The 13,384-nt window shown below is 56.2% G+C and overlaps 1 protein-coding gene and 1 pseudogene across 1 annotated transcript in view; one reads left to right on the forward strand and one right to left on the reverse strand.

Moving 5' to 3' along the window:
* SH3RF3 (SH3 domain containing ring finger 3) overlaps positions 1-11,475 on the reverse strand; it is a 200,977-nt gene extending 189,502 nt beyond the window's left edge. Inside the window, exon 1 of the mRNA XM_029231433.1 lies at positions 10,954-11,475. Coding sequence (XP_029087266.1) covers positions 10,954-11,475 — 522 coding nt within the window. The remainder of the gene's footprint in view (positions 1-10,953) is intronic.
* Positions 11,474-12,773, forward strand: LOC114900924 (annotated as a pseudogene).
* Positions 12,774-13,384: the final 611 nt, after the last annotated feature.

Consider the following 13,384-nt stretch of genomic DNA (forward strand, 5'->3'; position numbering starts at 1 on the left):
CCCCCAGAACACAGGTGGGGGGCACAGAGCAGGCACTCGGGACAGCGACCCGAGCTCCTGTCTCTGCCTGTCCCTGAGGGAGGGAGCCCCGCACCCGTGGTCGGTGAGGCGCTGCGGGAACCCCTGAGCTGAGGGGGTTACAAGTGCAGACGACTGTCAAGGTGAATGTAAACAGCAGCATGCTTAATTAACAACGGAGGCTCTCATTAAACCGAGTCCAGGAGCCAAGGCCCAGTGGGACGGACGGTGCTCCCAACGTCCGATGGAGACGTCGGAACGGTCAGGTGGGCGACGGCCGGGGCAGCGCTCAGCCAGGCCGCTGGGCCCGCTGCCCGCCCCTCCCCCGCCCCGGGGCCCAGAGCACCCGCGGATGAATAAACAGAGAAGGGAGAGAGGAAGGAAGGGCCTCGGAGCTGAAGCTGGACAGTGCAGACGGGGTCTCAGACCACAGCTCACCTGGGCTCAGCCTGCTCCGCAAAGAACAAAAACAGGACTGCTTTTCCTTGGTAGAGTCACCACTCAGAACCATTCCACAGCCTGTCGATTCACCTAAAATAAATGTTTAAACCAGCGAGGTCTCTGACACTGCAAATATCTGAGACTTGAGAGAACACCAGCTGTAACCAGCGCAGCAGCTTCACTTTCGAATACGCCCCCGTTGCGTCCTGTCTCCTAAGTCCTGGATGTGTGTGGCAGCCTTAGAAATGATCCCTTTCCCGTTTTTAAATGCTGCGGTTTCTGCCTGACTAATGCCATCTTTAATTATACATCATCGAGCATCTTACTGTGATCTAATGGGGCCCATCACTCATCAAAACGGCCCCATGGGCAACCACGGTCCCCAGAGCCAGTTACGCAAACCTCGCTCCATTTGTCACAAGTGTCCACCTGCACCTGCAGACACCGGCACACACACCTCGAGCCCCAGCATCTCACCAACTTGTCCAGAAGACACGATCGCATGATGCCAGCTTTCTACCGGCCCCACGTAGCACAGTGACAGCTGGCGACACTCGGGCCTCCACCCGCGTGGCCGCACGTCCAGGCCCTTCATGCCATGCGCTCTGCCTGGGCCGCACCCAGAAGGCCAGCGCTGCCCGAGTCCCGCGGCAGCTGGCGGTAGAGCCAGAGGGACCCGCGGGGACAGACAGGCTGCAGGCATGGACAGGCCTTTCCTGTCGCCAGAGGACACAACGGTCCAGCTGGATGGGCTTTCTCGGCACACGACACATTTCAAGCAAACTAAGGTCGGCAGAGGTCAGCTAGTCCCCAAACTTTCATTCAAAGGGATGAACTGCCCACCAAATTAATGACTGTAAATGTGTAACTTATAAAATGATACATATATATGTATGCTTTCTATATATTAGTATATGTGTGTGTATATATATATATGTACACGAATCCATTTACATACATTGAAGTGTATTCACTACTGAGTGACAATGAACAGGTGAGGCTCTAATTCCGGACAATTTACCTAAACAGCTGAGGATTAACCTCGTAAGAGAAACTCAAGTTACCTAACCAAGTGCTCTAAGGCCTAGAATCAGAAAAATATAACTAGAAAGGCCACTCAGTGGACAATTAAGAATAAATCACTTTTGAAAGAACTGGGAATCGTGACAGTGTGAGACCTCATACGTACGCCCTCTTGTATAATTGACGCGACATCTTCCTCTGGCCCCTTTGTGGGTCTATGTTTAGAATTCCATTTAGGGCAGCAAGATTTTCACTCAACATGAATCAGATGTGTTGACCAAGCAGCAGATGGGAAATAACAAATACACACAGAGCGTTTCTCTGCTGTGCAAGCATCACAGCTCATCCCGGGCTGCCCGTGGCGCGTGGACCCAGTCCTGCCTGCAGCATGCTGTCCGTGCACCTGCTCCCCGAGGGCCCCAGCAGCGGCTCTCTGGACTCGCATCCTGCTAACAAGCCTCCCAGTGGCACCGATAGCTGTGATTCCAAGAAACAGGCATTTCGGCCATTTCTTTCTCCTTCTAAGGAGGTACAGCCAACACCTCTCTCCTTTGGACAAAAGGAAGGCCCACTCTCTGACTCACTCCAGGGTCACCAAGAGTGAAAAAGGAATAGAAACCAGAAGAAAGAGAGAGCCCAGCCCTCCCGCCCACAGCCAGTGACTCCCCTGGGTGGGTGAGGCTTCCAGTCCCCTCCCTGGCTGGGGACACTGGGAGCAGAGTGAGCTGAAGGGGGGCGGTTCGTTACTTTATCCCGAACACCCCAGAGTGTGTGGCTCCAGTGGGTGAGGCAGAATGAGATGAGAGGGACATCCCAAGCTTGGGGAGAAGGGATCGCAAGCAAACATCCAGGTGCAGACTCTGCGGGTCCCCCAGCCCTTGCCCCCAGGCCCCTCCCCAGGCTCCCAGCCCGACTCTGTTGGGGGTCATCCATTCCGATACTTATTACAATGAAAACTCAAGGCTCAAGAGTAACGCCAGCCCCGCCAGCCCCGCCAGCCCTGCCAGCAGAGGTTCCGAGGTGCTCATGCACAGCCGGGGTTCTCCCGGCTCCTTCTAGGTAGGAAGCCGCCAGGCCACGGCCTTGAGGTGCCCAGGTGCCCACGCTCTGCTTGGTCAGCACCTTGCACATGAGGACTCTGCAGCACAGAGGTCACACCGCGCCCAGCACGGGCCCAGGCGCACCTCGAGGATGTGTGGAGGGGGCATCAGCCTGGCCCCAGGCAGCCCACATGCACCGATAACCATCACCTGTCCCGGCTGCCAAGGCCCTGCTCCTGCGCAGGGCGCAGACCCAGGGAATGGCACGGGCCTGACCCTGATGAACTTGCAACGTGCATGGGTGAAAAGACCCAAGACCCCGAAGGCAATCAGGGAATAGGTTCTGGAGCACAGACATTCAATGAGAATGTAGGAGACTGGCTCCGGGGGTGCACAGGGCCCATGAGTGCCAGGAGGTAAATGGGGGACAGAGAGTAAGGGCAGGGCAGCCGGGCGGGGGTATAAGAAGCAGGACAGACCACGTGTGGATGCTCCTCTGCAGCATCCCAGGGACACAGGAAGGAGGCGTGGACACACCTGCGCTCGACGCTGGAGAAAGTGGTGGTCTGACGTAAGCCAAGGGCAAACGCCCAGAGGGAAGGAAGAGCAGGACAGTTACTGGCCGTGCAGCTGGGGCCCAGGTGGGGCAGGACAGGGACCTAGAACCTGCCCAAAGGGAAGAGTGGAGGGCACCTGTGGTCCAAACGGCATCGCAGGGCGGTCACCCGGCTGGGGGCACAGCGGACTGGGGACAGCGGCACCGGTGGGGAGTTTGGCCGGCAGGGACCCGGCCGGTGTTGCAGGGGCAGAAAGGAAGATGTTAACTGTCCCTCCCGGGAGTCATGATAAAACTTGGTGACGCAGACACAGGTGAAGGGGGAAAATCAAAGACGACCCCAATTCCCAGAAGATGTCAATTCCAGGGCAGGCCCTTCCACTCAGACAGCCCTGCCGTGAGCACGGGACCAGCCCAGAGGCCCAGGCTCACCTGTCTCCCCGTCCCACCTGTCTCACCCACAGCCCTCAGCTCCAGGCATGAAGGGTGCCGGGAGAGCCTGCCTGACCATGTCCTTTGCCCCACACCCGTCTCTTAGTTCAGAACCTTGTGCCACTTTTCTGCTGTGTCCAGATCCTGGCCTGGCACCTGACAGGCTCCTGGACAAGAACATGACTCCAGGCCAGGTGGGCCCCTGGCTGCAGGTGGACACATGTCGCTTTTAAAACTTCTTGCCCATTTATATTTTCAGCCTCAAACAAATCCCAAGTTTTCACACTTGCTATTTGAGTTGAAAACCCAAACGTTGGCTTCCAAGCATAAAGTGCTGTCCTGCTTCTCACACTTACCTCATCCAACTTCTCCATCCTACAGATCCTCAGCACAAATGCAGCCCAGGCCCCAGCATCTCAGGCGCAGAGCAACCAGGGGTTGAAAAGGTAAAAGTCAAGCTGCTCAGGGAAAATGAGCTCTGGTCATTCTAGGACTCCAGGCAGTTTTTATCCAAACTAGTCATCCAGGTCTCATCCTCACACTTACTTTAAATCTGACTTACTTTTTATTTAAATCTGTTCCAAATCAAACCTCACGTAACTGCCACAATTTTTTTAGTGGACCGCTTGGCATAAATAGAAGAGATCATTAAAGGAAACATATGTTAACATAAAGCCCATCGCCAGGTGCCATCAGGGACGTCTGTGGCCACCGCGGCAACCCCGCTGGGAGCAGCAGCGCCCTGTGTGACCTTCCCCTTCTCTGTCACCAGACCAGGTCACACTCCACCAGTGAGATGCCACCTCTGTGCTTACTGGTGGTCTGTTTCCAGGTGGTGTTAACAGGGCACAGGCCACGTGCCCCTCCGGTCCTGACACCTCACGCTGCACGAACACACTGGCTCTCGTTACCTTCGGACGGGCTTGGGGAGGGGAAACAGGTGCAATTTTTAGCTCATGTAGAATTGGGAGGATGATTATAAAGAGTTAAGGAATCCAACAGTTTATCCATAAACAGTGGATATGTATGTCTTATGTAGAAGTCTCTGGAACACGTGTAGGGACAAGGTGGTGGTACTTCAGCTTTGTGTGTACGAGAAATGAACGCACACCAGCTGTTGCTGCCGGGACGTCTCCGCTGTTTCAGATGCGCTTCGTGCTGCGTTGCTGGTGAGGTGGCAGGCAAACTGTGCCACTTCCTAGGCCAAAATAATTCTTACCCCAAGTACCTGGTGCTGGTACCTAGTAGGTCCTCAGATATGCATTCAGTAAAGTAGAGAGACATGCATCACCGGCCCATCTGCACGGCTGTGTGATGGCCTCCTGTGCCCCCAGGGCTCCCGCCCGGCTCGGCACCACCCAAAACCCACTCTCCTGTCCCTAGCCCCTCGGCTCCACAATGACTCACACCTGCTTCTGGTGCCGGCGTGTTTCTAGATGTCACTCACTGCTTCTGTTGACCTGAATTCCCGCAGCGAATTCTAATTCACTGAAACTCACATACATTCACGGGAGCAGCGCACACACGTCCCGGAAGTAGAAGAGCCAAGATCCTAGTGTCTTCTGTTTGCAGATGAGCACCGTGGACTCATTCCCACCACAAACACTCGGCAGGCGAGAGAACCAGTGTCCCTCATCACCCACACGCCGCCGTGGCCAGAGTCCAGCTGAAAGGTGCAGCCTGTGCGTAGAATCTGCATCGAGCTGCTGCTTCACACCCTTTTATTCCAGCTTTGCTCAGAGGGAGAAGGGAGACATGTCACAGTTCTTAAACCATTCCCCACAGCTGACACCTCTGACACCCTCGTCTTTCAAGGTGATTTAGGATTCCAACAGGACAGACATCACACGTGCATCAAATTCTTCAAATCCGAAGATCTACCAAGGAAGGCAAATCTGACAAAAACTGACCTTTGTCTCTTCAAGCGCCATAAAGAGCATCTCTCCCTAACTGAATCCTTGATGTTTTATTTCGAAAACGTACCTTGAAAAAGAGCACGTTAACTGCAAAAATAAAGTTAAATACAGATTGAACTGAAGCGCACCCTTGAAACAACTGTATAATTGAGACGCAATCTCGTCCTGCTCTGGCGAGCCTCAAACGCTGGATGAAGGAACAACAGTGTGAGTCCGTCCTACACACAAGGGAGGTGTAGATGGGCCACCCGTCCTGCAGACGAGCTCGCTATGCTTCCCTCTCAGCAGAGCCCCGACCAGTGTGTCGCACTGAGCAGGATTATGTTCCCGGATGCCCTCCTTAAAACAGATGAGCTTTTGGACTTTTTCTCATTTTAAAGACACTTATAAGGATCAAGCACGCTACCTCCATAACAAAGATAAAACCTGGAAGCAATTTAAAGGTGAAACAGATTCAAGCCCTTGGCTAGACGCTCATCAACACTCAACAATCCAGTCATGGGAACTCGGCAGACTTTGAACCTAGAGGCACAACATGCATCTCTCTCTCTCTCTCTCTCTCTCTCTCTCTCTCTCTCTCACACACACACACACACACACACACACACCCGTAATTTAGGACACCGTATACTGACCCCACTAGCAGTGAGGTGGGCCTGTGGAGCGCACCTCAGTGGTGATTCGAGGTTTCGAGATGCATGTTAGTGGTGGCACTGAGCCAACGGCCCACAGGGTGCGCTAAGCCTGCACCTGCATTGCCTCTGTCACCCAGTAAAGCAGACAGGTGCCCTCACTCACTGATAAGAAGGCCCAGAAAAGCTAAACCATCTGCCAAGCGATTAACACACACCCCACCCCGTGCCAGTCCTGGCTGCCCACCAAGTCCCCTACCCTCCATCCTCACAGGACCCTGAGGAGCCCAGGGATCCCTCCGTCGCCTAGTCCGGGATGCCGGTGGGGAGGGGCTGCAGCCTCAGGGGGAGGTGGTCCTGGGTCCCAAAGCCCCCAGAGATGGGCTGGTCCGGGCTCCGGCCGGATGGCCAAGTCAGGTCTGTTCCCCAACTTGGAGAGTGACCACTTGGCCTCTCGGAATGTCACTCGGACGAGATGCCCAAGGCCCCTGCATCTAACCTTGAGACCCCTGGGTGGGGCTGGGGTGACATCAGGATGGTGGCAGAGCAGAAGGATGGATGAGGATGCATCCCTGAGGACAGAACGGAGCCCCGGACAAACCCCAGGCACCCCGGACTCCAGACCTACGGCTGCCAGTGACTGCCCCCAAAGCCACCGCACTCCCCGGGGACCCCCTCCACCGCACTCCGCACCAGCCCGCCCACAGCAGCCGAGCCAAAAGCAGCTGCAGCCGCGTGCAGAGTGGACCTCAGGGCCCAGGCCACTTGGTCTGGGACCAGGGTCTCTAATTAACCAGGTTCGTGGTAGGGAGAGGCGTCTAACCAGGAAGCCAGTTAGCCGGTGCGTCCAGAGTTCACCTTTCAAGGTCACCCCAACTCCAGTGCCCCTGAGCGATGGGGTCTCGGAGCTCAGCTTCCCATGTGCTAACCAGCTGCCTCTCTGAGCTGCGGTCGGGAAGCGAGGAGACACACTTACACCGCCCGGCCCGCCCTGCACACAACAGACGCTCCATCAACAGTCACGCATCCCACCGCCCTTCTGAAAACACGTCCCGAAGAACTTGCCGTGACTCATCTGTCACAAAGGCCGGCGTCTGCCCCGGTGTCACAGTGACCACGGTCACCACTGTCTGCCGTCCCGGGAGCTGCCTGGCTTCCATGAGGCCTCCAGGCCTCTTCTCTGGAGTCCCCGTTACACCCCAGACCAAGCCACAGCCGCCCACCCCCACGACGCAGTCACGTCCTAACCCTAACCCTGCACCGGACGGCCAGGGCGTCCACCCTACGGAGGGCTGCCGCCTGGCCAGCCACTACCCAGGCCATCACTCCTGCTCAGGGAGTCTGGATTCCCAAGCATATTGATGCAAGTGTGCTTACATACTTACATATAAACATAAACTCTAATTAAATAGTATGCAAACCAAAGAAATGTAAGTGCACAAGAAGTCACTCCTTGGAAAACCAAGGTGACTGCTTAGGAAAGACTCCGCAAAGAGAGACAGCTTTAAAACTGTCACATCAGCAGGAACAAAACCAGAACACACTGAGGGGGGATTATTTAAAATCTGGAAGGTGCTCCACTCAGAATTTTTGGAAAGTCTCTTAGTTCTCAGTCCACTTGAAAGAAACAAATAGGAAATCACAGGTTGTGACTGAAAGACAGGTTAGAATGCAAAGAACAGTCCAGATCCTGCATCCAAAAAATGGCAAGTTATTATACGTGTGTGTTTGTAAGATAAAATGTCTAATAGACATCATTTGTGTGATTCACTCCACTCTCTCATTACTGGGTCCCAGTCACACTGGCCGAGAGATACACAGGTTTCCAACTTAAACATCCCCAAGTACCTGCAGGCAAACTAAACAGGTTCTAGCGCTGTTTCCCATCAGCAAGAGCCTTACCCAAGCCTTCCAGAGGTCTTTGATTGTGATGACGTCCTCCCTTTAACCTTCACAGAACTCTGGCCGACACCTGCCCCGTGCCCACAGGAACCTCCTGAGAGCACAACGGCTTCGGCCCCTAACGCCAGCTCCATCGGGGACACACCCGCCTGGCTCACCCAGGATGGTGCCCGGCCCAGTGCAGGTACGTAGCAAAAGCTGTGTACGCCAAACATAAGGCAAGGGATTCCCACCAAAATAATCACCAAAAATTTGGAACTGTCTGGTATATTAGAGCCTTGTTCAGACACATTTAAAAGTACTCTGTGAATTACTCCCCTCTCGGAAAGACAAGTTGCACTGAAAACCTCCATCAATGTGGTTAGGGTGTTTAAAGGGTCACCTTGCAAAACTGTAAAACAGAACAAAAAACAGATTAGGCCAAGAAACTCAGCAATTGCGACGGCAGCGCATTCAAACGGCTAAGGCGGCATTTGCCAGCCTTGGGCGCCACAACACGGTGTAAAAGTTCCAGGGTAGCATAATTAACTGATCCCTGATGCCTGCCTCAGAGGCACAGGTGAAAGCAGAGCTCCGCCCACCGGGCTGGAGGGTCCAGGCAACGCCGGTGAAAGATGTGAGTGAGAGGTGTGGAAAGTGCTTCAGGAACCAAACGGAGTGAGTACATTCCCAGCAGCTACCTGTCACTAAATTAACAAACATTTAAGCGGATACCTGCTAATCTACCCACCTAAAACGTCCACACATCCCAAAGGAAGGTTGGAGCAGCATCTCACTGGGAAACGGGACTGTCTTATATTTACAGTCACCTACTACTAAGGCATATATGGTACCCGTTGATAACGAGTGCCCATCTATTACACAGCACGCGGCAACACCCGGGCCCAGGACTTAATCCAGTGGACAGTCAAGTACCAGAGCCTATTTGGAGGTGATGCTCAGATGAAGGCTTTGCCCGCCACACTCACAGCCCTGCTTACAGTGCAGCCCTCTATGCAGGACGTCTGGCTGCCCAAAAAGACTCCCAATGACTATTGAAAATCCGTAGATTAAAGGCTAGATGATACTACAGTCTACAGGGCCACTACTTTTTCTTTCCTCTCTGAAAATGATCAAATGTAATATCGGACTTAATTCAGACTCTTCCTAGGACCCAAGCTTAGTCCCCCTGGCGAGTGGGACCTGGAAGAAAGGACCGAGGGTCACGCTGAGATAACACAGGAAAAAAGGAAATGTGGTCCAGAGTCCGCTAGGCTCAGATAGCCCTGGACATAGTCTGTTAGCTGTATGTATGTGTCCAGAGAGAAAGTCAACCGATCATCCCAAAATCCGGGGGACAAAAAATTATTAATTCCCTGGTACTAAGTGTTATGAATAAAAGTTGTAAGTTCAGCCCCTTCACAAACGTCTTTAAATGCCACGGAGCCCAGGAGCTGCCTCAAGGCCAGTTGTTACCGCCGCCCTCCTGATAAACGCGATTTACAAAACGTCCCCACTAGAAGCGTCATTCCAAAAATCATTTAGTTCTCCGAGCAGGAGGAAGTAACCTGGTTATTTTGCAAATAAAGACCTTTAATTATAATACTTTAGATAATAACATGAAGGAAGGAAAGAAAAGTTTGAAAATCTGTAATAAGAACACTTGTAACTGGATTTAATCACAATTAAAACCAAATAAATTAACATCAACTCCCCTTCAGCAGTGATCCCATTTATAAACATTCCTTGACTATTCTTGACTTGAGAACGGGCATTCTCCCTGAGCCTCCATTTCCCTGATCTATAGGAAAAGCCCAGTGTGGCAAAGCCTGACTTTTAACTCCAAAGCTTAACACTCAAGGGCTTAAGTTCCTAACCTCAGAGACACTGCAGTGCTGAGCAATTTGGATGGAGAACTTTCCCCTCACCTCAGCACTTCACATTTGGGAAAGATTATTTAAATGGTTTATACACCACCAGATCTTGAAAAGGTCAAAAGTAGAGGGACACGGTTGTGCTTTCTAAAGTGAATGATATTTGCAATAAATCAACAAGCTTTTCAAGCTTTTCTACATTTAAAGAAAATACACAACATGAGTAGTTCCTTGTTTCTCACTTAAACCAGCATCCCACGGGCTCTCCTCCCTCCAGCAACAGTGCCCAAGGTGGCCGAGGGTGTGAAATGACACACTCTAAGTAGCTCTTGAAACCAAATCACCGGAACCCTCAAGATAAGGTCTTTGAAACAGAAGCAGTCCATGCTGTACAATGTAGCTGCACACACACACACACACACACGCACACACACACACCCCCCTCAAATAGCAACCCAGTGGAAACACAATGGGCCTGAGAACCCAGGGGAGGACCAGGGGCCAAGTCCAGAAGGGCTGAGCCAAGCATTCCTGGGCTCCAGGTTAACTTCTCCCCTCCTGCTAAAGGAGCTTGTACTTTGCGTTCTTGCAACCCAGGCACTCACTTGCCTCTGCCAGGTCCTCCCTGGCCAGACACCAGGCAGGAGGCCCACCATCTTCCCAGCTGCCAGAACCTGGGAAAACACTAGGTGCTAACTTCAGTCCAGGCGGGCGAGGGTGTGGGGAGAGCTGGTCTGGGGGTCCAAGAGAAGAAGGCTGTGTCTGGGGAGATGGAGGGCCCAGCAAAGTTAAAAGGTGGGGAAAGAGGCCCAGCCTTGCGAGGGACTGAAGGGGAGCAGGAGGGCAGGGGGCTGCCACACACGCACAGGCCACCACAGAGCAAGTGCAGGCGGAAAGGGATTCCAGGGGAGAGGATGGGCGGACGGCAGGTGCCAAAGAGAAGTTCAAAGGGGAGGGGGCGGGAGGGGAGCACGTATGTCCAAGAGTTGCCAAGTAGGACTTGGAAGGTTACACTCACGGAGTCCCTGGAGGGAAGCAAGTCGAGAAAGAAGGCCATCGCGTAGCACCTCTGGTCCCCTGCCCTTCCTCGCCGCCCTCCCCCCACCAACACACTCACACCTCGGCGAAGCGCATACCCACCTTTGCTGGGGGCGCGCTCCTGCTGGCTGCCAGCTCGCGCAGGCTGGCGTTGGCGCTGGTCGCCGCGGGGAGGAGAACCGGGGAGCCAGAGGCGCTGCCCCCAGGACCCGCGAGCGCCGAGGCCGCTCCCGAACCGGGGCCGGGGCCCGGACCAGGACGCGCGGGTGGGCTGCTGCCAGGGCTGGTGCCGGCGCGGGGCCGCTGGCGGATGCCGTCCAGCAGGCGCACCAGCAGGATGTTGGCGGGCAGTTCGTCCACGCCGCAGCCCACGAGGATGCGGCACTCGGGGCAGCGCAGCTCGTGGCGCGAGCACACGATGCTCTCCAGGCAGCGGCGGCAGAAGGTGTGCTGGCAGGGCAGCACCTTGGCCGTCGTATCCAGGCGCTCCAGGCACACGGAGCACTCCAGCAGGTCCAGGAGCGACGACTCGTCCATGTCCCCGCCCAGCCTGTCGCCGTCGCCCTCGCTCTGCGCAGCGGCGGCCGCCCTGGACGCGCACAGCCTGGGCGCTCCGAGCAGCATGGGGGCGGCGCCAGCGGCGGCGCGCACCTCTAGGTCCCGGGGCCGTTGCGGAGGCCGCCGCGGGCAGTGGGCGCCAGGGTCGCGCCCGAGCAGCCGCTGGGGAACCGGGCTGCGCTGCGACTTCCTTCTGTGCGGCTGGCAGCGCCAAGTGGTGCCAACCGGCCTGCGTGGCAGGGACCGGAGCTCCGAGCCCCGCGAGCCCCCTCCGGGCCGCCGAGCCCACCCAGTTCTTCGGCGCGAGGCGCCCCCGAATGCGGGCTACACCTGTCCCTCCGCGAGTCCGCCCCGCACGGGATCCAGCGGCGCTGCCTGTCGGGCACAACACCCGGCGGCTCTGCTCTCGCAGTGGCCAGTCCGATGCCGTGAAGGCGGGGGCGCAGCGTGCGCGCTCCCCCGCACCGCCTCTGTGCGCCCTTGGCCTGCCCGCGAGCGGCTGCCCAGCTGGCGCAGCGGGACCCCTCCTCGTCCTCGGCCGCGAGCACGTGCGCGGGGAGCGCGCGGAGGTCACGGTCACTGCGGGGCACGGGGAAGGGGCAGCTGCGCCCTGGAGCTGCCTCCGCCTTGGCGCACGCAGCCACCAGTCCTGCCGTTAGGGCGCCTCCAGGGTCCCCAGGAACTCCGGGGCGCTCTCCCGCGCAGGCCCGGGCCTGTCCCCTCTGGCGCCCGAGCCTCCCTTAGCTCTCCGTGAGCCTCGGAGCGGGATGTTTCCGCCTGACGCCGCCGCGAAGGAAAGTTTGGGCGGCGCTATGCGGACCGCCTCCCTGGGCAGCGCCGGCCAGGAGCCTGGGGACGCAGCCAACACCCGGGCATCCTCCTCGACGACGGCCCGGTCCCCTACCCGGCGGCGCGCGGAAGTGACAGCTCCGGAGCCGGGGTGGGCGCGGGGCGCCGGGCGGAGCGGAGGGGAGGGCGCTGGGGTCCTCCCGGCGACGCGCGTCCAAGACTGCGCCGCTGCCCGCCGGACCCCAGCCTCCCGCAGGGTGCCCTTGGGGACGCGCTCGACCCCCTTCTCGGGAGGCGCAGGCGAGGGGAGACGCGGTCTCCTTCCCGGCGCCCGCCTTCGGGCGCGTCAGAGCGACGCAAGAGCGCACGGAGGCCCGGGGGCCGCGGGGCCGCGGCCGGTGGCACAGATTCCCTGCCGAGCGCTGCCCCCTCGTGGCCGCTCTGGGCCCAGTCCGGGGTCGGCGCAGCCTGGTCCAGGGCAGGACGCTGGACCGTGCACATCTCCGAAAGGGGGCTACAACAGAAGGGCGCGAGGGCCCTACTCCCGGTCGGTCAGGCTGTCTTGCGGTTTGTGAAGCTAAGTGTAGCTTTTTTGACTTTCCAGGGAGAAAGTAATACTTGTTGAGGCTTCAATGCCACGAACGTGCATCTTTTTATTTAATCCTCTAAACGGCCCTGTCGGGTAATTATTTTAACCCCATTTTGCATGTGAGGAAGGTGAGGCTCATAGTTATGAAATCATTGTGGCTGGATTTTGTTAATGTTTTTGTCTCCAGAACCGAATGCGTGGAAAAGGTAACAGTCCACTATGATACCAGCTCCCTACAAGCCACATATTTTTACACTGTAATATCCCCAGTGCCTAGGGCAATGCCTGACACATAGTAGGTGTTCAATAAATATTTGTGAATGAAAAAACAGCCTCCAAATCCTCGCCTAGTGGCGATTTGAATGCACATCTTAACGTCTATGTTCCGGGTATACTGAGTCACACCCTTGGTCCACGAAGTGAGGCTGCCAGTTCATTGGAACTTTGCTTCTGACCTCTGACGGCCGCAGGGGACTTGCCCCACCTGCCTTCCGGGTTCTCCTAATGAGGACTGTGCACGATTATTCACATCAGCACTGCCAGTGAGAGATGGAGGCATCTCTCCCGTGCTGCCCGGGGACCCAGACCTTGGGCCAG

This window comes from Monodon monoceros, unplaced genomic scaffold, assembly GCF_005190385.1.
Source record: "Monodon monoceros isolate NGI ecotype Baffin Bay Population unplaced genomic scaffold, NGI_Narwhal_1 Super_Scaffold_19, whole genome shotgun sequence".
Classification (NCBI taxonomy): domain Eukaryota; kingdom Metazoa; phylum Chordata; class Mammalia; order Artiodactyla; family Monodontidae; genus Monodon; species Monodon monoceros.